General features: G+C 39.8%; 1 protein-coding gene across 2 annotated transcripts in view; it reads right to left on the bottom strand.

Annotated features, from left to right (window-relative positions):
• ELMO1 (engulfment and cell motility 1) overlaps positions 1-27,267 on the bottom strand; it is a 301,790-nt gene that overhangs the window by 233,978 nt on the left and 40,545 nt on the right. Inside the window, exons 2-4 of one of the 2 annotated variants that reach the window (XM_054273352.1) lie at positions 19,789-19,938; positions 6,572-6,612; positions 5,577-5,649 (exon numbers count right to left, since the gene is read on the bottom strand). In XM_054273352.1, coding sequence (XP_054129327.1) covers positions 5,577-5,649; positions 6,572-6,612; positions 19,789-19,866 — 192 coding nt within the window. In that variant the 5' untranslated portion in view covers positions 19,867-19,938. Of the gene's footprint in view, positions 1-5,576; positions 5,650-6,571; positions 6,613-19,788; positions 19,939-27,267 lie in introns of those variants that run through there. The other variant, XM_054273353.1, reaches the window with a different exon arrangement.

Here is a 27,267-nt window from a genome sequence, read left to right on the forward strand (position 1 = left end):
CACCCTTCCTCTGCCCTTCCTCTCCCTCACAGGAGGACTGCAGGTAAAACATCCCTTTTCCATTTTTGACTGCAGTTGGAACTTGACAAAATTTTGTTCCACTTCAGCTTAAGCCAGTTCCAGAAACAAGTGAGGGACAGCTCACAGCTGTTAAGAAAAGCAAACTTCCATTCTTCTTCCTACCTTTCCTTTACTTTTTTCTTGTGTACAGGCTATTCCTGGACATGATTCAAGTCCTGCCTCATCCCTGCATCAGATCAAGCAGCCTTTTTACTAAGCAAATTTAATGAATTAAAGTGGCACAAAATGATCCCCTCCTTGCCACCACCTACAAAAATTGTCGAAAAAAAATCCACAAAAAAACCCCAAACAAACAAAAAAAAAACCAACAAAAAATTAAGTGTCAGGATCTTCTGGGGAAGGGGAGAAAAAATCAGAACCATCCTTTCAGTGCTGCCCTGTTATGTCTGTTCATTGCACTTAGGAAAACTACCCATCCAGATAGGTTGTTCTCTAAGCATAAAGAGGAATTAAAGAATACTTTTCTTTAGGGCCAAATCTTACACAGAACTGTTTGCCATCAGCTGAACCCAAATAGTTGTACTGTGTCCCTGGTATGCCCTACCTACCTTCAATTGCTCTAACTGAAAGCTGAACATTTTTAGAGCCTTTCCTCTCTAGTGATTAACTGTAAGGCAAAATTGCAAACTTAATTCAGGAAAATATATATACAGATTTTATTATAACTACCCCACTTGCTCCATCTCATCAGCCTTGATATGGAACTAAGGAGCTAAACAGAAGATTCCATAACAATTATTTTAATAGGAAGCAAGCAGAAGTATTAAGCTGGTTTTGCTGGGGCCGGAAAGTATAATAGGGGGACAGGGCATAATTATTTTCTTTAGAAAATTTAGTATAGACCAAAAGTTTTACAAAAAGAGTCCTAAGAGAACTAAAAGAAAGATAACCATTATCCCTGTTCTTGAAATCAGCCTGAATGAAAGAGGACTGAAAGTGATTTACTATATGGATACTGAAGTTTTACTTCTGTTCACTTGAAAAATATACTAGTGCTCTCTAAGACTTTACTGGAGTCTACAGGGCAGTGTTACCAGCATCCATTAAAGAGGCAGGAGCATGGCCAGTCAGATGCCACAAGCTGCCCTTACTGTAGGGAATTTCTGCAGGGCTGTGCAGATGCCCCAAAACAGCAAGAAATGTGTGAATATGTGGGAAATACCATGTCTTATAAGCGGCAGAGAAAGGGAGAATGATGCATAGTTTGATCCAGATCAAATCTACAATCTACCATTTATGTAGCACTATTAATAAAAGTATTATCAGGAGTGATGCAAAATGGAAAATGAAACAGCTCTCTTAACACATTTCTCCAGTTCCCATTCCTCATGCTACTTTTCATTCTCAGTTGCTCAAGAAGCACCAGGTCCTTCAAGAATCAGAAACCTTCATTATTAAGAATGTTGTTTTACAACTTACTGAAATTCAATTAATCAGAGAAAACAGACAAATATGAAAAACGTAAAAACTCAAAAAGTCCCAACTATACAATTTGCTCATTTCTCGTCCTGTTATTTGCATACACTCCCACACAGGGAGCCTGTAAAGGCATGGAGGAATTTCACATGAATATACATTTACAGGTTGTGTTCAGCAAAAAATAGGTCATGAGCAAAATCACCTTTGAAAAAGCACAAACAACAGGGACTTCACTCAGGTTCCCAGCCCTGAGAAGATGGGGTAAGAAAGATGTCCCATCTTCAAACACAGCATAGAGTTGAATAATTACAACCAAAGGAAGGTGAAGCAGCTCTTGCAAAACAGAATTAAAAGTTTCCCAAAACTAATGGAGGAAACTCAGTCTCTGCTCCCCTCCACTCCAAGCAATAAGAATGAAAGGGTAATGTAAGACATTGGAAAAAAGGGCGGAAAACTTATGGGAAGTCTTCTGATGCATCAGATATAAAAAAGAACAAATACAACAAAATTGTGACAATAATAACAGGTTGCATTCAATATAAAGATGAATGAAACATCCTTGTATTTAAAGATAACAAAAAGTGTCACTGTTGTCACCTCTGCGTGCTCAGTGCTGGCTCACAAACCCCTCGGCACCAGCAGCCAACCCTTAATTTCTGAGATCTGCTCAGGTGGAGGGTTAAGAGTGACCACATTCTGCATCCAGCAGTGAATCCAGCTTGAACACCATCCTTCCCCAGACAAACAGAGGATCTACAAATGGATCCAGAGCTGGCCATGGTCTGCAAGGCCAAGGGAGAGCAGTGATGAGGGACCAGCCATAACCACCAAGGTGCAGCATCAGCCACTCAAATGTCTGTCCCTGCCCTGCTCATACTGCCAGCAGAGGAACACAGCTAACAATTATCTGAGCTGTGGTTTTCAGCCAGGGAGCACACATAGCACACAAAATTATACAGCCATTTTCTACTCTTCATATAGCATTTTCTTTTCTAAACCTGAGTTCCCCCAGGCTATAGTGTTCCTGAGTCATTGCACCTGATGTATACAAGCATCTAATTCAGGTACAGCCTGGATAGACTGAGGCAAAGGTGACTTATTTATTCTTATCTTGTAGTATCTAGCATGATAAGATCCCAACTCAGAAGTCAGGCTTTTAGGCATTTGACCTACCAGAGAAATGTTCCTTCAGGATAAGCAAAGCCTTTTAAAAAAACACACACACCTATTAACATTAAAAATTAATTAAAAATCAAGCACTTTGAGATGAGTACATCAGAGAGATTTTAGCTCAGGCACTATGAGTGCTTGGTTTTCTTGTCTACATACCCTCTTCTTTTATTTCTCTCATTTTTAGAAAAAAAGGCTAAAAGACATAATTAATAATTTTCACTGCAGTTTCAGGGGCACAGTTGTAGCCATACCATGACCCTAGAGGCAGCAGCCAAAACTGGATCTGCTGTGATAAGCCCTATCTCTAGCAGGAACCCTGGCTGAATCAAAATTTGTTAAAAGACCTCACTTATGCTGCCTGAAGGAGTTACTGCTATATCTGTAGAGGCATTTTTCCAAATAATACAGCCAAAACATAAATAATTTAAGACACAGAACTGCTTGAGTCTTGTTTTTATTTATGCATGATATAATTGGGAGATATAGGTCCAGCAACAAAAGATAAAGAGTTCTGTATATGACAGCCAAAACACAGATGGGCTGTTTGCCACCAAAAACAGAATTACAGTTGTAAGCCATGTAACATTTGGACATTTTCACTTCAAAGCTTCTTGCTACTGTATACAAGAAATCACTAATTGCTTTTCTTTCTGGTAACTTTAAACTTTAGTAGTGATATTTTAAAGAGGCATCTCCACCTGGAAGGCAGTCTCTGCAGAAACATGACCTATAGATAATGTTATCTGCACACATACAGTCACACAAATCATCTTTAAGAGCTGTGAAAAATACTTCTTATGAGAAGCTGTCACTGCAACAAAAAATGCTCTGCTCATATCCATTAGTAAAACTAAGATTAAAGCAATGTGGATTTTAACAATAAAGTGTTGTAGCTTCCTTGAAGTGCATGTGTTTCTCCTCATGCCTGGTGATTTTCATGTTTTAATTCAGACAGAACAATATCCTACTGAACACAAATGAGGGAAAGTATGTGGAAGGGGTGATGGCCTATATAAGCCTCTCTTCACAGCCACTATCCAACAACCAGCTACAAACAGTGAACAATATCTAATGAAAGTCACAGACATCTGAGTAATTCTAGTGGCATTTAGAGCTCTTCTCTCTTATTTATGTGACTCAGAGTCAGACACTCTGCATATTTCCAGTAGGGAATAAACAAACTCAAAGTCCTCTCTGCAGTACAATCCAAAATGTCCTAGAAGACTATAATTTTCCATCCTTATTGCAAGTTAAAGGCAGCCAAAAACCGGCAGGCTCTCTTTTATGTGGAACAGAAAAGATTTCTCCAAAGCTGCAGAATCCTATCCACCAAAGGTGGAGATAAAGCCTGAAATATCCCTCCAATTTCATCAGGACAAAGACCTTGAAAAAGCTGAAGTATTCACTCAATCCCTACTTCTTGGAAATACTCACAGAGTTTAAATGCCAACAGGCAAATTCAATTGTGACTGCTTTATTGGTAAACATTGTGTCACCATTGGGGGCAATTGGCAGAACAATCTCACTGTTTAATTTGGTGGAGGCAAAACACAGAAGTCAGTAATTACTTCAACAGGTTTCCTTGTAGTGACCTTTGAAGTGTCTGTCAACTGAAACTTGAAAACAAAGGAGAGTAAAAAAAACCCAAAACAGCACAGAAGCAAAAAAAGTGGAAGACCCAAAAAAAAAAAGGGGGGGAACATATTGAGAAGGTTGTCCAGGCTGACAAGTAGTTAAATGAAAAACTGAAACTGGTCTGTTAAAAAAACAAGCAAAATTAACAAAAAAATATGAACCAAAACAAAACAGCCCAGGAAAAAAAAAAACCAAAACAAAACCAGCACTATCTTATGAGCAACTGTTCTTGCTATCTTGTTAAATTTAGTCCTCCCAAATGCTTAACTAAGTGCCTAAGCTTCCTTTATTTCTTGGGTGTGGGTATGAATTACAGCAAGAGAAAACTTAGTTCATGTCTCAGTCATCTTAGCAAACCCTAAAGAACTGTAAAATGCAAAACAGAACCAAGACATGTCTCCACTTCAGAGCAAGCCAAACTAAACTGATAACAAGGTGAGCAAGAGGCATCTATATCTATGCAGTTAAGCTCAGGTTTTTTAAGCTCAGCATCCACCGAGATTAGGGAATTTGCATGTGGACTTCAGCAGGTTTTAAACAGCGTCCTTGTGCCATTGCTTAGAAATTGTACCTCTGCAGTACTACATGTGCACTCTTCCAAATAGTCTTTATTTTGTAATTTGAGCAATTTTACCAGTAATGCTAGGAATGAATGTTCTACTTGGTCCCATTCACTTGAGCATGTCCCATATATTTATACTAGACATTCCATTTTTATTACAGCTATAGCCTTTTCATTACTCTGTGCTGAATTGATGAATCACCTATTGCCACACTAAATGGGGACAAGAAAAAGTAAGCCAACAGAACTTACAGAACTGGGTAAGGAGAAGACAGCAGGCAGGAGAGAGCAGGAAATATCACACAGTCACTGAAACTTATTTCTACCTGCTCAGCCAAAAAGGAAAGTGACATGCACTGAAGGTCTCCTCACACTTCAAAGAGCCCTTCATGTTTTAAATATTCCAGTTTCCTGTACACCACTTGTTAGCAGAATACTAAACACATAAGAATACCAAAGTTGAAGGGCTCAGTGCTCAAGTCTCAAACTCAACTGACATGAAGAACTTTGCTTATTTGGACTTTTATTTGCTATTCCTAACAGAAGAAATCAGCTAAAGAGTCATTAAATCAGGTCTTGCAGTACCTACCCTTTCAGTGGCATCGCATTATGGAAAGTATATTTTCATATATTTTAATTTAAAATAAATGACTGTGGCAAATATTTTTATAGGCTATGCAAAAATTGCATTGAACAATTTACCCACCTTCTCGGTGATGTAGAAATTAGAACTATCAGCATGCTGCAGTGCAAATTGGTCATGATTTGCAAGAGACCACCTTAGAAATATGAAAATAAATTAATCACAAAATGAAACCTTAATAATTCAAAAAGTACCCTTTACATAATTTTAGCATGACCAAACAAGTGTCTGTCATTCCCATGTATTTCTCATACTTCTCATAGTTTTCCATAGCTTTCAATGATGAGTTCCAAAGTTTAAGCTAAAAGCATGCTTACAAAAGGAAAACCTCAGTACAAATACATCCTAGTGATCTTTTTTTGCAGTAAGCAAGACCACTAAGTCACTAAAATTGACCAAAACAAATGTACAGTACCAGAAGTTTATGCTAGCTTATACAATACACAATGGATATAGTATGAAGTTGATATAATACATTAGGCATAAAATATCACCTTCTTAGCCCAGCAGCAATTTGATAAATATAGCTAGTTTCTCCTGTGTGCTAGCACTTGCTTGAAACAGGTTTTTTGATTAATCCATTAAACTTAAATCTAGGTATTTGTCTTAGCCAATTATTAGTCTATAATACAGAATTTGCAATTAACTGTTCAGTTTCATATAAACAGTCACAGCAACTGGACCAGCTTACAGCACCCACTGGAGTCAGTGCTCAAAATTCAGATCCAGAGGCAGTGCTTTAGTCCCTTAACCCATGAACAGCAGGGACCACAGCCAAACTGCAAAAATGCAAAATGCATCTCTGTGCAGAAAGGAAGGAAGCAGTCAAAATGAGAGTCACCCCCATGATGGAACTGCTTTGTTAGGAGCCTCATCTTGCAAGCAATTGATCCAAAATGCACTGCAAATTCAAAATTTGAAACTAACACAAAAATACTTAAGAAACTAATGACTAGTCATACAGCATATCTAGATTTTCTTTGGAAAAAAACATCTCCTAGTTGGTTTAATACTTCAAAAAGCACTATATCTAGTATGTACTATATAGCACAACTTACCCATCACAGACTTCTTTTATTATCGAGGACAGTGGCTTTTTCTGGTAAATGAAAAAAGAAAGAAAAAGCAAAATCACCAAATTAGAATAACTCTGAGTTCTTAGAATGTGATTCCAAAGCAGTAAATGTGAAAAACAAAACTAGTAGCATTTTATTATTTATTTAATGTCAAGTGTGAAAGGATCCCAAAATTTTCTGCTGTTTTGGTCTCATAAAGGTATAAATATAGCAATTCTAGACATATGCAATATGTCATTATCCGTTATTTTTGCCAACCTTAGGCCATAGACTCAGTTTTTCAACTGAGAAATCAAAAGGGCCTTTTGTGTGCACTGTATCTCATTACCCAACAGAAACAGAAGATTTAGATATCAACACCAGCATTTTCCAGGAATGATATCTGAAACCAGAAGTCATTCAATAACTTTAAACCTTCTTTTGTTCCTTTCAGAGATGGTCATATGATGACACTAATCCTCTCTCTTAAGTGCACACATGCAGGTTCCCCTCTGATAAAACACCACCTGGAAGGTGTTAGAATCCCAGATGTCTCAGTTCTGCTTTATTCTCTACATCTGTGAGCACAGGAGCATTTGGACTGACTCAAAACAGCTCCCCTGCTTTGGGTCCCAAAATAGAAAAGAAGAAAACAGTCTAGCCTGTTGATGTTGCAATGCTTTGAACATGGTTATAAACACAGGGTGCACACACAAGTGTTTTTAAAAGACTTCTGGCTAACAGCAAATGCCCTTTTATGTCCAAAACCATAGATGAAATTGCATGGCAGAAAAAAACATGCCAAATTTTACCAGCTGAGTGAGTACTGAACCTTTTCCCCCCAATACTGGGTGACAACACAATGTCACATATATCTGTTGCTTCACAAAAACTTCCCAAATCACCTAAACACCCTATAGGATCCCCCTCTCTAGTTATATCCACTAATAACAGTTCACTGAATTACTTAAAAGGAAACAAATACAGAAGACTCACCATAAACCAAATTAATTCAATGTTATTGTCAAAATAAGTTTTTTACCTTTAATTTTTGTAGAAAATTATTAGTAGAAAAATTAACTCAGTATCAGGGCATGTTATGTGAAGGAAAAAATATTTTTCCCTTGAATTTGTTTTCTGTGCTTCGCCACTGACAGAAAGCCATAGACAGGACTCCTTGGCCAGGTCAGGACCAGAGAAGAATTTATTATTTCAACAGTCCAGTCAACTAAGACAGTTAATAAACAGGCAGAAACATTACATAAGACCATTTTAATCAGACAGGAATGAAAGCACCTGCTGAAAGGATTCTGCTCCTGCTTACCATATTGTCTCAGTCCTTGGTTTCTTTCCTTCTTTCATGGCCATTTCTGTTTTCACATGACCACCCAAGATGATCCACAGCAGGGCAGTTAATACAACTAAAAGCTGGCCCAGGAGAAAGAGGGGAAGGGAGGGAAATAGTTTTCCCCAGGACTGATTTCCTGGGGAAATTTCCTGATTTCCTTGCTAAATGAGCAGCAAACACCAGTACATGGAAGAAAAGGCAGAAGAGGGAAACTGCTCCATTCTGCAGCAGGAACAGGTTCCTTCTCCACAGCAGCTTCTCTGCTGCACTGCCTCAGTTTTTGGCATAGCTGCAGCCAGGCTGTGGAGCAGAACAGGCAGATCACACCAGATAGAAAAAGTGGGTTTTTCTCCCAGTTTTTTTGGACTGATCAGTTCCTCAGTCTGGGTTATTGTGTCACTTGTGGACAGCTACTTTGACCTGCTGTCCTCCTCTCTGAGGGTTTTTTCAGCTTCTGCAATCCCGTAAGAGCAATCCCAACTGCTTTCTTTCCTCTACCTTTTAAGAAACAACAAACAGCAAAAAAAAAAAAAAAAAAAAGACAAAAAATTTGTGGAGGGACAGAGGGAGGAGCACAATTTTGTCTGGAGCTAGGTAAGTTCAGATTGCCTTTCAGTGCTCATGGGCCAGCCTGTAGGCAAACTGCTGCCAAGCAGAGTGCACAGCTTTGCATGCTCTATCCCCTTCATCCCTCAGGATGCTGCTGTAGGTCTTGTTCTGATATTTCCATATTTTGACAAAATTTTATCTGGGTTATTAACTCCCTTTACAAAGTAAATAGAAACCAGGTGGCAGATTCAATATCATGGAGGACAAAAAGAGTACTGCTTTTCCTTCTCATTATTTCCCATAGGATCTATAGTTTCCCATTAGAAAGTGACAAAAAACAATTCAACAACCTAAAATAGGAATAATAGAAATACTCCAAAGGCTGGATTAAATTACATTTAAAATCATTATTTTCTTACTTTTAAGTTCTCTATACCATTAACTTTTATGTCCTTTGTCAATCCCATTCACCTCCTACCCCTTTGCCTATTCTACACCACCTTTGCATTGTTATATGACAAAATCTGAAACTAAAAACCCAAAAAAACCCCTGCAATAAATCAATTAGAACCTGTAAAGTACAGCTAAAAGAAAAAGCAAATGGATCCTCAATAATAAAATTATTTATACAGCCAGCCTCTCATGGTACAGCTTGGTCCTCCTGAGGCACTACTGCTACAGCACTGATGTGAGTAAGCACAGCCCGTGATGAAAGAAGCAACAAGATGAAAAAAAAGTGGAACTCTTCTGGGACACAGAGTTTGCAATTATCAATTTGATAACACTTTACAAATTGATAAATGTTAAATAAATAACACCACGGCAATAAGTAATAATAAGTGTCACAGACATGTTTTATGAAAAATCCTTTCCTTAGGATTTTTCCTCCTGAGAAGCTGAGAGGCCTCAGGAACAAAATGTAAACAATGATTATCTGCTGCTGTGGAATGCAACAGATGGATCTGTGATTGGTCTCATGCTGGTTATTTTTAATTAATGGCCAATTGCAGTCAGCTGGCTCGGACTCTCTGTCCGAGACACAAGCCTTTGTTATTCGTTCCTTTTTTTTCTATTCTTAGCTAGCCTTCTGATGAAATCCTTTCTTCTATTCTTTTAATATAATATATATCATTAAACAAGGCTTCTGAAACATGGAGTCAGATCCTCATCTCTTCCCTCATCCTAAGACCCCTGTGAACACCATCACAAATAAGTACTAGCAATAAGCTGCTGCTCCTAATAATCCCTTGAGCTGCACTCCCTCTAGATGTAAGTCTCCAGAAAAAATTCCTTCCCCTTCCCTAGCTGGGAGATAAATTGCCACCAGGACATTGTTCACAAGAGGGGTGTCCCTGCAAGCACAAGGGCTGCCATGGCTCCCAGTGTGCCCTCTCCCAGCAGAGGCTGGTTGGCAGGAGGCTGCTGCAGGGACACTGGCACACAGCACACTGAGCTGGCAGCAGCAGCAGGAGCAGCCCTGCCACCCTGCCTGCACAGCCAGGCCCCCTTGCCAGCAGAGCCCTGGAGTGACAGGCAGGTGGGTGAGTGCCCAGTTCCCGCCGCACTTCCCAGCTGGCTTACAGCCACCCCCAGAATGTGCCGCAGCCTGCGAGACACGGAAATGTGTTTGGGTACCAGTGTCAGGACATGACTGTCTACTGCAAGGATAGGACTACAGCACTACTAGGAAACAAAGAAAAGGGAGCTTTTTTTTTTTTTTTTAAATTTTTTAACCATGGAAAATGAGATAAAAGTCTATTTCCATGCTCTGCAGAGTAATTCCACTTGGCAGGCCATTCAAAGTCCCCTTTTTTTTTTTTTTTTTTTGCCCCTGGCTCTAAATATCTGCCAAATGTCAAAGAGCATAGATTTGAAGTTTTTGATACCTTAATCTTAATAAAATTCTGTTTATGGAAATTTACTTAGCTTTGCTGCATTTACAGTTCCAAAAAGTCAAATTTGCCTTATTAGTCAATGTACTTCCAAGAATTTCTTACAATCAGTCAAAAATATTTTCAAGTTTTTCTTTCATGGAAATGAGTATTTTGTGCTAGTGCCTTTTTTTTTTTTTTTTGTCTCTATGTCTCCTCCTAGACTTGTAAAAATGAAGTGAGCTTTTACACATGCTGAGATGCTCATTTAAAGCTCTAAGAAGATCAGGCTGTTGCTTTAATGTACAAAATAACAGAGATCAAAGTAAACTTTGTGCTCCCTACAGGAGATAACACCTTCAGCTGACTTATCACAGTATCTGCACTGAACACATTGGTTAGAATAAAAGTATTTTCCTAGGGCAGATATTAAATTGAGAGTTGAAATTAAGTGACACCGGGGCATTTCAGCCTCATGTCTTACAGATCTGCACACAAGGGGAGAATCCTGACAATGACACAGAGCACAGGCAGCACTACAGCCAGTGTGAATTTACACACCTGGTAAAGCTCTATCTGCATTGACTGGATAGCACAGATGTCCAGGATTCAGGCATGGCCCTAATGCAGGTCACCAGTTCTGAGCTCACCTGCACATATCTCAGTTGTGTCTCTGGGTTCTGTGTGCTGGGATGCACACAGGTCCCAAACTCTGTCTTCTTGAGTACCTGCCCTTGCTACTTGTGCAGTACTTGGTAGCACTTCCAAAGTAACTTGCAGAGCACAGACTAAGATTTCCCACTCCTATTTCCTCACCAGTTTCATCCTTTCATGCCTACCCCTATGGAGAACTCATAGGCAAACAGTCACCAGGAAGAACTAAGCACAGGCGTGCAAAATTGTGAGCCAGGTTAGTCCCGACCACTGTTTTGTTCCAGAGAAATCATGGCATGAGCAAAAGCAAGCAAAGAATGTCCCATATATCAATGCTGACCAAGTTCTAGGTCCTGTTCAAACCACCAGTAGTATTCCAATTTGGGTTTAAAGCCCTTCCAAATCAAACAGAAAGTGTGTGTGTCTGTGTGTGTGTGTGCGTATGTGAACTGTAAAGAGGACAGAAGCCTAAATCAAGGTAGAAACCTGCATTACATGTGCAGTTCTGATATACTTTGTGCTATACCAGGAAATTGTAGACAGGTTTCTTTTAGGTCACGTCTGAATATCTTTCCTTTCCACATGACTGATAGAGATTTATTGCTTTTTCTTTTTGCTTGGGTTGGTTTGTTAGGTGCTGCTTGTTGGGGTTTTTTCTGGGACCACGATTGGGATATCCCTCTCCCTGTCTGACACCTTTTAACTGCAGAAGTAACAAGAAAACCTTTAACTCTGCTGTCTTTAAGCCTATCACAGAAAAAATAGCAGATGCAGCACATCTGTTAGTGTGAAACAGCATTAAGGAAAAGAATTCAGTTGCTGACCTGTGCACCTGTCAAAAAACAGAACTTCAAGCCAGTAAACACAACATTCTGTCTTATAATTAATACTATCATGACACTAATAAATCTTTCAGTGCTAAAGTCATTTTTATGGCTATTTAAAAGCAGAAAAAAACCTCTTTTCACAGTCAGTGGAGGTTTTACCTGTTACTGTCATACACCAGGGTCTACAGTGGACCAGCGGCAAACACCAGATGCAAGGACTGCTGGATCCATGACTTTCTAATTCAACACTGGTTTCCTGGGGTGTAAGAGACAAGGTCTTTTGAAAGGGGGAGATGCTGGAGTGCTTTGGACTTCAACCTTCACAACCTGCTCTGAACCACTCTGGGAATCAACACCATTCCATACAGTGGAATACTGGTGAGACCAGACTTGTTAACTTCGTATTGGGCATCTGTAAAAGATGAAAGGGAGGATTTCTCTAACCCAGGGGAGCACCCCAGAGAATGAATGCCTGAAGAACAGGGAATCCACAATGCTACAGTGAAAAAGACCATAAAACCCAGCCAAGGCCAGGCCAACACCACACAGTTGTGCTGTGCAGCAACACAGCCCAGGGCTGGAAACATTCACACCTCAGAGCCAACAGGCAAAATCCTCAGCAAGTGCAGCTGCTGCTGATGGGGGAGAGCTTTTATCAGCTGAGTTCACAGCTCTTAAGGTGACAGTTTTAACACGTCAGTGGCAACACCTTGGTATAAATTTAGCACTAGGAGCTCCACAGGGTGCCCAAGACTTAGGGAAACCCAGGTATTTGTGTCCTCTCTCCCTTCACACTCAGCTGCAGCTTCCTCAGTTACTCCCTTCCCACCTCCAAAGAGATCCTCACTCCTAAGTCTGCATTTCACCTGATCTAAGCATTGACCCACAGATCATGTGTTTAGGATGTTACAGTGACTGTACAACAAGGGAAGCAGCAAAATATAATGTTCTTAACAAAAAAAACCTCAATCAAAAAATGAAAACCATAAACAGAATTTTGCAGAGACTTCTTACTCCATCTCTAGTGTCCCTAACAAGCCGTAACACTCCCTGTTTTCTCAAGTGTAAGTAAGAACACTAAAAACACTCAATCAAGAGTACTGAAAAGTTTAAAAACACCTAGGGACCCATAGTAGTGAATTTCACCGTGTTTGCATGCAGCATTCTTGCCACATATATTTAAAATACAGCCAAAACACACTTTTAAATACAAAGCAGGGCTTTAAGATGTGGCTCTTCACACAACCTAGTAGGAGAGCATGCCTTTCAAGACAGAGTGAAGAAACCCCAAACCCCCAGCTCATGACTGACATATTTGTAGTCTAAAAGGACATGAAGTTTCTCCATGAAAGCAAAAAAATTTCTGCTGTGGGATTTTTGGTATTACTCTCTTTTGTATTACAAAATGTAATGTCTGTATGTCTATAACTAGAATATAATTGAGTCATAAAGTGTGCCTGGATACTCCAGCTGGCCAGAATGTGAATGAATTCATCAGTCCATAACTTCAGAAATCTCATTGTTACACATTTCCCTTTAATAAGAGCAGAATTAACTTAAGAGATGGGACTCCTGCTGATAGTTAAAAAATTTTATGGATGCAACAACCTTAAAGTCATGTTTAGCCTTCATCTTGAAAATGCCATCACCTGCAGGCAGCAAAATTCAGGCTCCAACAGGGAGGTTCTGGCAAGAATTATTGAGCTAGTAAAATCAGACATGAAAAAAGTCAAACCAAATCCACCAAAGAAAAAACCCACAAACCCACAAAAATCAAGAGAACAGAAAATAGTGCTTTATCTCTTTGTTAAAATATTATTTGCTGAACATCCTTTCTGCTGGAGATCAGGAACACTAGGATATTAGTTCTGTAGAGACCTCAAGTGTATCCTGGCTCTACTTGCACTTCTGTTTAACAAAAAAAAAAAAAAAAAAAGCCAACCAACCAACAGAACCCTGTCTACTGCACTGAACTTATGGTTCTTCACCTAGAAAACAGCACCAAGTAGAAAGCATAAATAGCATCCATTTGTGACTGCAGTTCACAAAATATTTCTATTTATTCTCCCCCTCCCTTTCTTTTACAATGCCTAAACCTTCTGCACAGCTATTACCTCTTCCATCTACTAGGTCTGGCTGCTCCCTCTGTATTAAACAGAAGCAGTAAGACAGAGTTTTTATGTATTTTTCAGTGATGAGATCCTAGCCACACACACCACAGGACATAAGTTTGCAGCTTTGAAAGAATCCAGCCAACCAGTGGGAATGTGGCTTTGGACAAGCCAGAGTAATAAAATGTAACATGTGACAATAACATTGCCTGTTTTATCCCTGCTGGCTGGCTGCCACCACATCAAAGAACTGAGGCTCTAATGATGACTACTCCAATGCTGCAGCTCTGTAAGAAAAAGAATCATATTTTTCAAACTGCATTGTAGCTAACAATTGGTTCATTATATTAACGAAGCATTGTCTAGGTATACAAGTGTGTCAGTGGATTGAATTATATCCAGTGCACTAAAAAATTCGCATTATTGTTTCCAAGGTTATTCTTGCTGCTGAACAGCTTTTAAAATAAATAAAAGTAAAAAATCGAGATAGTATTTCTTTACCAGCTCTATTAATAATATTTTCACTATGTTTATATGCCAGTCAGCACCTGCTTTATGAACAGCTTCATATCCAATTTTGTGAAGCTGAAATATGACAGGTACAACAAGGAGCAATAAAATTCCAAAAGCATCTGATTGGCACCTAAACACTGATTTTAAGCAAGCCCTACCTTTAACAAACTGGCTTAAGACAACAAAATGTTTTTCAATTCTTTTTGAAAAGGCAGCCACCTTTTGGTTCATCCATCTTTGGGCAAGTCTTCAGCAGCAGCAGCTGATGTCCTCCTTTCAGAATGGGTGAGATACAGCTGCAGTGGCCAGCCCTGAGCACTGGCTCCTTCTCCTATCTGACAGAAAGGAGCTGCTGCTCCTTTCCTGCTGCAAATCCAGGCAGGGAATGTTTTTATAAGTCAGTGGGTTTTTTGGTTTTTTTTTTCCTCTCCTCATTATCTGCTTTGTAGCCCTCTATCTTCAAGAAACTGCAATCTTGTCAGCTGTTAAAGGCAATGACATTTCCCTTTACTATAAACTCAGGATGTGCAATAACGCTGGAAATCTTAGCAATATTCATACCAAAAATCTTCACTAGTTCCAGCTACTGCAGTACCATTATATTTTCTGGGTAAGAGTTCATATAAATTTGCAGGTTTGTGGGAAGGAGGCAAGAGCCTCTCTTTTCCTTCATTCCCTTAGGAACTGCACACCTCAAGTCAGAGTCTGGAGCCAGAATGAAGCACAGAGAGTGACACTTCACAGTACAGTGAGACATCAATATCCCTTTCTTGATCACTGCCTGAACAATGCTGGTGCTCACTAATATTGCATACATTTAGACTGGTGATGCCAGGATTGTCTCGGTATACTGCTATTACTAGTGACAGTACTTGCAGAAACTATATCTATTCTTAGTCTACACACATGGCAGAAGTGCTGTGCAACTTTCTTTTCTCTAATTAAGCATTTTACAATCCCTTTTGAACTTAATTTTTCCCCACAGTTTGAGAAACACTGCACTGAAGCAATTAACAATCCCCAAGGGTCCATATTTAGGTCTGAAACTAGATTTAGGTTTGAAAGCTTCTTTTAAAAAAACCAAAATCTTACTGGTGACCTTTTAATATGCAGTGAAGTACAATGACTTCTATGAAGAAGACAAAAAAGAACCACAATTAAAACGACACTTGCAGAAGAGAAGAGACAACTTGAAAGACGCTCTTGAAAGATAAACTTTCTGACTAAATCTAAACTTCAGAGACAACATAAATGTAAAACAGCCCATGGCTCTATCCATGGCTGCATTTCTATTAACATGAAATTGTCATATGAAAATGCTCCTGTAAATTTTGCTCACCATATGAGATTTGTTCTTTGAAAAGAAAACACAGCTCTCCTCCTCCCTCCCCGCCATCCATTTCTTTTTGCTAATGTAAAGACTCACATCTGCTAATTTAATCCATGTTTAATGATCTCATAGGTAAAAGCAAGCCTGGAGGAAGAGACTGTATGGCCAAGTTTAATTATAAACTGTTCCTTTCAATAGGAAAGCCTTGTTTACCTCCATGGCTGAGGAAGTTCATCCCCAAGCTTAGAGGAGTCTGGTTTTAGTACAACTTGTGCTAAGACACATGAGTGGATTTGAATGGGATAAGCCAAAATAGATGTTGTCCCCAAATCTCCATCTTGTGCTTCTCATGGAAGCTGCTTCTCCTGCAGCAGGAACAGTGTGACTGTAAATCCACAAAGTATCCAGGTAACCTAAAACGAGCATTGGCTTACCTAAAATAATTTGTGCTGTAAAAAAACCCCAACAGCTAAGAATTATACATAATGGGCACAAATTAAAGCATGCAGGCTTTCACTGAACACAAGAAATAACACCCTCTTATGAAATAGCTATTTCTGGGGCAATCAAAGAGAAGACAGGATAGACTAGCCAGCATCTTGGTTCACCTGTACAGACCCTGTGCAGACCTATTATCAACATCTTCTAGGATAATCAGCCAGAAGATTGAAGAAAAAGATAACAGACAGTCAGCATCTACCATTCATTTCTTCCCCAGACTGCATTGCTAAAAAGCCCACAAAAAGATCCCAATGCAAATTCAGACACCAACTCATTTCCATTCCTCCCCTTACATGACAGAAAGACTAAAGCATGAAAGATCAACACTGTACTCAGTTCTGAAGCCACAATCAAATCTTCATATTAAAAATTAATTTTGGGCAGAGTTTTAATATTGGCAGTACAGATTTATGGAGGAGGGAAGAGTCTGGATGCTATTTTTCTAGTTTATGATTGAGGAAAATGATGGAACTGGGGGGGAAACCCAAATAAACCCCAAGTATTCAGGAAGAGAGTAACTAAATTCAGTCAAGTCCATCTCTCAAGAAGAATATGATTTAAAATCAGTTCTAATCCATACAGGCATCAGCCACCTGTGAGGTTTACTGCAACTTAATTAGTTCCCACCTGGTAAGAGAGAGGGGGCTGTAAATAAGAGACAGTTCCCCCCTCCCTTGTTTAAAGCAACTTTCCAAGAAAAAAGCACTTGTGAAACAGTGATATCAAATACTACATGTCAATGAATGAGCAGAAAATTTTCTTTACATTCATTGGAAGCAGGCACAGAGGCTAATTCCAAAAGGTAGTTAATTATATGTCAATTTTTCTGGCACAGAATCTCTCTGACTGAGTGAGACTAATTTTGCATGATTAAATTTTAAACCACCATTGGTGAACCCAGGTTAACAAACCTATAGAAATGCAGTGGGAAGCCTCAACTTGAAAAGGCTCTGTGCCTCCTGAAGTCCAAGCTGTCAAAAGTCATGCAGTGGAGTGTAAAGTTTAATACCATTTGGTGAAAAAATACTCATGAGCTCTTTTAAGGCCCACACCTGCCAGTACACCACCATCAATGGTTCTGGTTTCACAGTGACATTTCTCCACTTTGAAAATATTTTACTCTCTCCACTGCTAAGCAAAACATGCATACACGCAGCAAGTAAATTAGGATAATGTGCAACTGAATATAAATAAGTGCTTCCAAGTATATGCAATGAGCAACCTTAAAAAACCTCCCAGATTTTCCTTTGATTTCTTATATGGTATTTGTACTTTAGTTTTTGGAACAGCCTCAGTACCCTGAAAGATAAAACACTTGTGTCACACTAAAGTGATGGGGGTCTGCTGGGGTTTTTTTTAATAATATTACAGTGCTGTTCATTTAAATTCTGTTTCTCTTGATGGTAAGAAAGAGAGAGGAGAAACCATTATGTGAAAGTTTTTAGGATTTTCTGAATATATGTCAAAGGGTGACTGAGCAGATGCCACCTGGGACACAGGCACCGGCTGCAGTGTCTGGTCAGTGGGTAAGTAGCTTCTCTTTTCTGTCTTCCTCCCCTTTATCATCTCCGACAGCTAGCCATATGAGGGATGAATCATCTCCTCCACTACAGCTCTTCCACTGAATAGCTGCTCTAAAGGAAACAGATTGAGGAAAAGTTAGCGCTAAGTGAATCAAAGGCAGAGCTGTGTGCTCTGAAGTATGTATCACCCTAGATATTTTCAAGGTTCATTCCCACATTGCTCCAACCTTGAGAAAGGTAAATATGCCTGTTTGTGTGCATGGGTAGAAGGAAGGGATGTTTCTTTCCCATCTTTCCATGTCAGAAAGGAGAGGAATGAGACTCTCAAACTTCATTCTCTCATTTCCATTTCTCTCTGGATCGGGAGCAGGCTGCTGTTAAAGCCTTCTCCATTTTGGCCTTACTTTCCCTCTCCTTCCTCCTGCTCCCCATAATGTGGCTTGAGGAAGCTTGCAGATAACTTGGCAGGCTGTGTTTGAGGAGTTTTACCCAATGTAGTTCAACATTGATCTTTCTTGTCTCTTTCAAATCTTACATCATAAAATTAAAAACAAGGTACTAGGAAAGTAAGCTAATATTACAGATAAGGTATGATGGTTTTTTGAGAGTTACTTTAAGCTTTTTGTAAATTAAACCAAATAATTTTCAAATAATTCTGCTGCTATTTGAAAGGAGACTTCATAATACTTTTTCAATTTTGTCCTCACTGTACTTGGTTCATCATGACTAACATGCATCCTTCCCTGAACACAGTGTGCAGTGTATACTATTTGTTATATAAGAAGAAAAAAAGTAAAATATTCTTCACTCCAGAAGGCAGAAGATTTCTATGCTTACTGACAAATTTCAGCAAATGAAAATGGAAAAGCGTGGCAGGTCAAAAAAATCAACCTACAAAGTTTGGTTTCACTTGGGAACTCCCTTTTCCCCTAAGGGAGCTTCCAGAATGCTTTAAAATCATACTGCTGTGATTCCAGATGCCCTCTTGTACCATATTTCTTCAAATTTCACACAGGAATTTCCCAGGCTTGTGCCACAAAAGGGTTAACTACAAGTGAAACTCATTGCACTGCATGAAAAAATTACTAACCCATTTCAGTAATACATTTTCAGTGTGAATTCAAATGCTCTCCTCTCCAATAGACCTTTATAATGTACTGAGTCCCCAGACACACCAGGGTCTAAAGCACATTATAAAATGCTTTTCTTCACTCTGAATACTATTTACAGAAATAATAATCATTCTAACCAGGTAACATGCTGCAGGATTTCAAAATGTTAAGGGTAAGGTGTTAAATATTAAAGAGGTTGCTTTTAATATTAATACATGGGCCACAAAAACAATCTCAGAGAAGTCCAGAATATAAAACATGGCCCTTGTATAACTTGTTTTTGTTTGTTTCCCCCCACCACAATTCCCTAAAAAGAGTTTTTAATTCATAATTTTGAATTTGTTAACTTCTGTATACTGCCTCCAATCCATCCACAGGGCCATTACTTTAGAACTAACCAGACAAACAGAACAACCTCTGAGATTCCTGAACAGAACAACAAAGGTCCTCCTGCTCACAGTGCACCACTACTTAATTTCCAAAATCTGCACTTGCCGCAGCCATTCAGTATGATTCTATTCTAAATGCAAAGCACCGACTAGAAATTTGAAGACTTTCCACCCAGAGGTAAAACACTACCACAATTTAACAGTTGAAGAAACTAAGGCACAAAAGTGTTAACTGGGTCACACAAGCAGTAAATGCCTTATTCAAGCAGTTGTTCAGAAAGAAAAAGCAAATGAAGAAACCAGCTAAACAAATCAAAAATCTTAAGCAGTAAAAGAGGAAGAGGGTTACACCCCTTATAAAAAACACTTTTTACTCCTCATACATTCATAGAAAAATGCACATGCATTGAAGTAAATATAAATACAGAAGAAAACATGCAGAGAACTTATTCATGAACAGGGCCAGCTGAGCACAGGTACACAGGCACTTACTTGATCTATTTCCATTAACTTGGGGAAGGCACCTGGCCATTCAATCGCCACCTTCACTATATCAGCAGGAGGGGGCATTGCGACGCTGCTGTTCCTCGGAGCCAGCACAACTGGACACTAAACACTGCAGAGAGCCTCTCTCATTCACACCTGCAGGGAGAGAAAAAAAAAAATAGAAAGAAGAATATTACAGCAGTTCAGGCAGAACTCCAGCGCTGCTGCTTCAGTCTCCTACATTTCCCCTGGCTGGGCAGGTGGATGGAAATGTACAGGTGTGCGTGTTTATGTGCAGGGGCAGGAGAACGGCACACGTTACAGGAGCAAGCACAGGACACAATGCCACGACACGCTGCACAGCTCGACAGCCTGTTAGAAAGATGGCTGAAGCACTGAAATGTACGGTGAATAATAGGCATGCATTAGATTTAAATAGAAAAACTATTTTTAAATATTATTAAATATGCTGGTGGGGGAAAAGCGACAAACTAAAGAAAGCTTCTGTTACAGTGTCACTCCTGGAGTCCCAGGGAATGTGACCAGTTCGGTTAATGCTGGCGCTTCAGGAGAAGAGATTGCCCAGGAAGTTATGGCCAGGAAACACGGTTTCTTTTAACTATAGCAATGATCTTCTGGGTGTTCACAAATAGATCACTGCACTATAGCAACCAGTATGTCAGGAAGAAGGCAGAACACACAGCAGTTTCCACATATACACACACACACGCACACACACATCCTCACCTCACGGATCCAGAGATACCCACATATAAATACTTCTTCATGGTACATTCAGACACGTGAATACACAAGGATGTAGTATACATTCACAGTGACATAATCAGCTACATAACACGTCATAATTCGGCAAGAATATGAATATCAACAGGATCTCATGTCAAATAGTGTGAACTGTGAATTTCAGGGAAAGAGGAAAGGGGAAGAACCAAATCCTCAGGTTTTGCAGAATTGAAGTTCTGTCTCTTCTGACTCATCAAACTTTATAACCTTCCAACAGCAACAACAAATGTTTATCAAGAGCGTGTAGTGCCTCTTTGTGCTTACAAAAAAAGCTTCTGCATGCCTCTCTCAGTTCGGTGGTGGCAGGACACCCTCTCTAGTAGCAAAGCTCTGCAGTTCCCAGACACAGCAGCCCATGCACCCTCCTGCAGATGGGGAGGTTCCTGCTGGCTTTGCCAAGCCCTCCACAACAACCATGGTGTTTCCTGCATGCTCTGCTGAGACCCAGCAAAGCGCCATCACGTACCACAGAACAAGAGAAGCTGTAGAAATCCCCAGAAGTGGGTGCAGTCCCACTTCTTCTTACAGAAAAAGAGAAGGAAGTGGTGAAAGCGTGGAGACATGTTTGCACATGCATCCTCTCAAAGAGCTAAAGCAAGACAGGAGCTGGCTGAGAATACCAGACATCCAAAGACACAAAGAGGTAAAGGTTAAAACAGGCTTTGACCACCTTCAGTTGCTGCTTCAACTAAGCTTGGCTAATGATCTTTCTTCAACTGCAGCAGAAGCTGGAGCTCAAGTTGGTCTGAACAAAATTGTGAAATCATCCCTTTATTGGGAAACGTTGTACCTTAGTCTCAGACTAGTTTTATAAGTGGGAGCTCATCCAGCCTTGTGGATGTCTCTGTTTTTCCTTCTTTCTGGTGTGCCTCTGGTCTGCTCTGAAAAGGCTCAGTCCTCTGACTCTGCAAGCCCTGCAACATTCTACATAAGGCTCTCAACACATAATATAAAAGCAATTTATGAACTTTAACACTCCAGCAATTTATTTCCAACAATGGCAGTTCTGACGCCGACAGGATCGCACATCACCACAAAGCAAAGCACAAGGCAGTAAATGAGACAATGGATGGTCTATAAATAAACCTGGATTGCAGGAAGTGCCTTGAAAGACTAAACAATGTGATTAAGAAACACTGTGATATTGTCTACATTTGGTAGATGTTAAAGGAACGGGGAATAAACACAATTAAAGCATGCAGCTGGCTTGCTGGTCATTGAGAAAATCAGGCATTTACTTTAGGGTGTCTTCTACCCTGTAGAGCCTTAGCAAATGCAAAGTTCCCACAATTTCTCCCCGAAACATCAGAAGCCCATCATTTGCATCTCCATCCAGCGGTCCCCTTGCTGCGCAGTGCACTGGTTCAATCAATCAGCAAAAAAAAAAACCCCAAAAAATGAAAAAGTATTTTTGGTCATCTGCTTTTTACCATGTTTGAGTCAAACAGCTACTCAGAGGTGATACAACACGGGAGAGGGGAGGAGAAGCGAGGTTTCTTGGCAGCAATGAGCTGTTAATCCACCTCGACAGTCAATTGAAACTGAGACCTTGGCACCTTCTGCTCCCACACTCACAGTGACGGCGTTTCCCACCTCCTCAGCAGCGCAGTCCTGGGTACTCTCTGCCTGCCGGTGTTCTGGTATTAAGCTGTCTGCAGTGCTGAAGTGGGGCTGACTCACCCGGGGCCTGACCCACAGGCTACTCCCTGCCCTCCCTGCCTTGGCACCCTGTCCCTGGCAGCAGGGATGCTGGAAGCCTCAGCCAGAGCCTGAATTTGCTGGCCACAACACAAAAAGAGCATCAGCTCCTGCCAGACAAACTTGTCTGAGGAGAGCTTCAGCTGAGTAAGGCTTTGTTTTCAACAGTTTTATTTCCCCCCATCACGTTTCCTCTACACTTTTAATGAAGAAAATCATCTGTAGACTACAAATCTAAAGAGATCCATAAAAACTATAGAATCTACCTATTGCACGGGCAAACACATTTCCTTTTGACTGAGGAGAAGTAACTTGTGGCCCAATACCTTCCCTCCAAAGCTCACAATAAATGCTGGAGAAAAAACACTGATTCATGACCATTGGCTGTAAGCAGAAAAGTAAAACAACATTACGCAGCAATAAATTTGCAGAAAACTTCCATTTTCCCATGCACATGAGGGCATTAACCCCAATTTTGCTGTAACAAGTTGTGGGCTGTCTTGACTCACACAGGAAGAAAGGTTTAAGAAAGCAGAGTCAAAGAAAGCTGATGGTAAGTTAATCAAATTCAGCTATGGAAAATAAGCACTTACATTCCAAAGCAAGGTGCAAGAGAAGTCTGCCACGGCATTCAGCAGACAATTTCATTGTGACTAGTTTTAATGTAGGCTAGCAGATCTCCTACATAATTATAATTATTACTATACATATGCTTATACAGTCATAAAACACAAAGCAAAGTGACAGATCTTTAACTAATACAAATGGATGTAGTCCCACTTCTCCCACCAGAAGACCAACTCAAAGATAACAATGTGGTCTGAATGCTGAAAAGCATAAAAAGTCATCACTTCATTTCTGTTTCTCAGTGGCCATCCTAGTCCATGTGCTGACTTCTTCTTCCCTAATTTATATTTTTATGAATACAGTGCAACATACAAAAGATAATTTAATTTCATTCCATCTATGTGACAATGTCAGAAACAAATATTCTTTTTGGGGTTTTTTTAAAGGCCAAAATTGATGTTCAGTTGTCATCCCAAAAGTAAGACTGTAAAGAAAATGTACAATCTACAGTGCTGACAGTTCAAAATTACCTACTATTTATTCCCATGGTACGCAGTGTGATAGACACCGCCCAGCAAAATAAGGAAGGCACAAATCCTGGTTTGAAATGGTTCTAATTTAGTAAGCAATTTTCATTATGTGCATGAAAAACTAGAACTGTTTTCAGCTGCTTTTTGTTATGCCAGCAGCAGTCAAACAGTGAAAAGGATAGGGGTGACACTGAAGGGTCTAGTTATGGAGTTTTCTCAAGTAGAGTTCCTTTTTCTCTCCCAGTGGGATCTGAGAAGCACTGACATGTAAAAGCAACTTTCCAACTCATTTTAACAACCTTTATTTCCAAGGCAGAATCTGAAGGCAAGCAGGACGCATGTGCAGGCATGAGCGTATGAAGGGAAGGAGGGAGCCAGAGAAAAAGGAAGGCAAATTCTCATTGTTTTCCCCAATGCATGCAAGGAGATATAACCTGGAGAATGTTTAAGCAACTTACATGCTCCACAGCACACTATTTTGTACTTTGAGGGGAGAAAAAACCACTACCAAAGCATGTCTACCACTTGAACATACTTTCTTCCATCAACATGATTTTGCATAACAGATCATCCCATAAGTGTCAATTTTGCAATTTATTATTATTACCACATGCAGTACATTTATGCATTTCAACCATACTATGAAGGAATTCCTGTGGTCTGCTAAGTCAGAGTAATAAACATCCAAGTTGGAAATCAAAGTATGTGAAATTTAATGTAAAAATGCATCAGCACAGACATGCAAGCTCTTGATTTACCTGCCTGGCTCTGAAGGATGCATTCAGCACAAATGTCAGTAAAATATATTGAATTTTCCCCTTCTACCTATGCACTGCATGTGGAAAATAGGATTTTATTTGTGTATGAAATTAGTTTCTAGTGGAAATCTTTTTTTTTCCAAACTTGTTGTGCAATTTCATTCGCACCTTCCATACAGAGACCTCAAAGTAATTTAAATAACTTAAAGTTATCAGAGTACATCTCTCAAGAAATAAATTCTATTCTTCCTCCACAGACAGAAGAAAAATGCAAGGCTAATAGGAGCTGTATGACTTGCAGCTCTACTCACAAATGTAAACAGCAGCCTAGCACAGCTAAATTGTTCTTTTACAGAAGAAGAACAGAAGAGAGGTAGCACTCAAAGAGCAGGTCAGCTCATTTCACAAGCAGCTCGAGTAAGAAAATTAATGATTAGAAAGTGACTGAAGGAATGCCACGTGCATTGATAATCTAATAAAATAAAGCACGTGTTTCCCCAGCCTGGACAAAAGGCAGCAGATACAGCACCTGGAGTTGGCACAGATCCTGCCACTCCTTGACACAGGCAGGTTTTTGCATGGCATTTCTTGAAGGTGATGGGCAAGCAGGGCAGCGAGGGCAGCAGGGCCAGGCAGGATGCGGTGTGTGCTGGCAGGGAGCTGAGGCCTGGCCGGGCCCACAGCAGGAGGAGAGGCACAGCTCCCTCTGCTCGGCACCTTATGTAAGGAACCGCTTCTTGTCAAAGCTCATCAGCTTCCTCCGCTCCGCTCCTGCCGCCCCAGCAAACAGAAACTAAGTGGCAAGTTCAGCTGGAAGGTCCCTCGGGGACCAAGTCTGATTAACGATTTTAGAAAGATAATCCAGCGCTGGATTAATATCCCCCAAGAGAGTTATTTTTGGAGTTAAACTGCATGACTGAACAGCTGAGTCTAAGGAGCTGTAAACATGCTCTACCATCTCTACAAGAAATGAAAACAGGGCAGAGAAGCCAGGGGCTGGATGTACACTTTGTGTACATAAAAAGGCTTTCACGTTGCCTTTTTCCTTCTTAGGCATTCAGTGCTATTCACCCCTGAACCAGACAGGAGTCAAAGGCCCAGCAGACCCATGTCAATAAAATCTGTGGATGTTTTGACACAAATGGAAGATAAAGCTGTACAGAAGCTATGAGCTACACTCTAGTAAGGGATGGGAAAACGGCAGCAGTCTCCTAAAGCAGGCAACCTGGGTGGGGGTGCTACCCCTCTGCAGCAGCCACCAACACTGCAGGATCCCCCTCAAATGGCATCCATGGTTCAGAGCAGCCCATCAGCTTCCAAACAGGAATATTTCTTTGGTGCTGAACCATAAGTCTGCTGATCCGTAAAGCATCATTAGACCAGGAGTGAAATATTTAATATCATGTTAAAATGAGCTTTGGACCCTTCAGGTTTAAATGCACCACGCTTCCTCTCCAAAATATGCGGAGACCAAGAATTTGAGGAGATTTTAGGATTACAGGCGTCAAATGTACAGAACGAGACAGTTTTTGCCACCGGTAAAGCAGTCCAGGAAAGACAACTAATAGTTGTGTGGTTGTCACCTATCTCATTCCCAGCATACCCATAACCTTTCTTCACAATCTCATTCCAAGTATTTTCTCTGTCCACAGACATCTTGTTCCTCTTCCTGAGAAGCATTTTATGTGGTTGAGGTTTCACTATGTTTGACAGGTCAGACCAGTTTCAAATAGAGCACTCTTCAAAACTAGACAGCAAAAAAGGCTTTAAAGAGTGCTTCAAAAGAAAAGGTGGAAGAAAACAAAATAGACTGGGTGTACTCAGAATATAAGCAAGAAAGCTGTCTGGTCTTGCTTTTAATACACTTTGCTTTTAATATCAGAAAAATGTAGGTACTTCTTTAACATGAACTACCCCACTTCTAGGAAGATTATTCTCCTTTTACTAAGGAACTCCTAGTTACATGTCTGCAATTCATAAGAGGACAAAAAACTTAGTTTTGATTACTCAAGTTTCTATTTCAAACTTTGTGGCAATTTCATTGACTCACATGTAACGTTCAGTCAGATAAGGATGCTTGTTCACTAAAGATGTTAATATTCTAGCTCTTCAAACTAGAGATCGGGGAAGTATCAAACTCAAGTACTTAAAAGATTATTAAATAAATTTAATTCCAATAAATAAATAAATTAAATACTAATTTTAAAAAATTCATTAAAAACGTAGACGACACCAAAATGCACCACCACAAGCCCCACACCAATAGCAATCCAGCAGTTACACAAAAAAAAACCCCATGATTTTTCAACCATGCTGAGTACCTGCCTAACATAATTTAAAGACCAGGGAAGGTATCTAGTACAGAAAAAAAATGCTACTCTGAATACAAACTATAACTTAATCTACTTAAACTTTTCACAGTTTGTCAGATCTTGCCCACTTCATTTGGGGTTGTTTCTCATCATTTGGCTTGACTCCAGATGTTTCTAAACTGAAACAAGTAGCAAAAAAAATCCCTTAAAATCCAGTTAAATATAGTTTTCTTTTCCCACCTTTCAGGGTTGCCTCATATAAATAACCTGCACGGTAGAAAGGAAGTAGTGGGGAAAATGTAAAACCTCAATTTCAGCCAGTGGTCCTACTGTTCTTAAAGAGCTGTAGGTTAAAAATCACAGTTCTCAGCATAAGAAATTTGGAGGGCACAAGATAGGAAAAAAGACATTGACACTGTGAAACAACAAAATAAAGCAATGCAAAACATTACAGCTTGAAAGGATGGAAGCAATTTTTTTTTTTTGTTTGGGAGGGGGAGAAGTTAAAGGGGTGGTGCTTTTTAATATTTAAACTAAGCCCATTCCAAAGGAGTCCCATGAAAATGAGAACTGAATAACTTTATCACAGGCTGGTTGAAAGCAAGCTGAAAAGAAACAGAGAAAGTTTATCAAAAGTGCTTCAAAACACTGAATAAAACTCAATTAAGGGTAAAAAAAAAAAAATCACAGTCCTCTTTTCTACTACTAGCATGATCTGGCTATGGTACCTCATACTTTCCTGGCATTTGGATAAATCAGGGGGCTAGAAAGGACACAAAAAAGCACCTTCAGTCAACATGATAATACAGGAGAAAC

This window comes from Melozone crissalis, unplaced genomic scaffold (assembly GCF_028551555.1).
Source record: "Melozone crissalis strain CALT ecotype California unplaced genomic scaffold, PUWL_Pcris_2 ptg000016l_1, whole genome shotgun sequence".
NCBI lineage: Eukaryota > Metazoa > Chordata > Aves > Passeriformes > Passerellidae > Melozone > Melozone crissalis.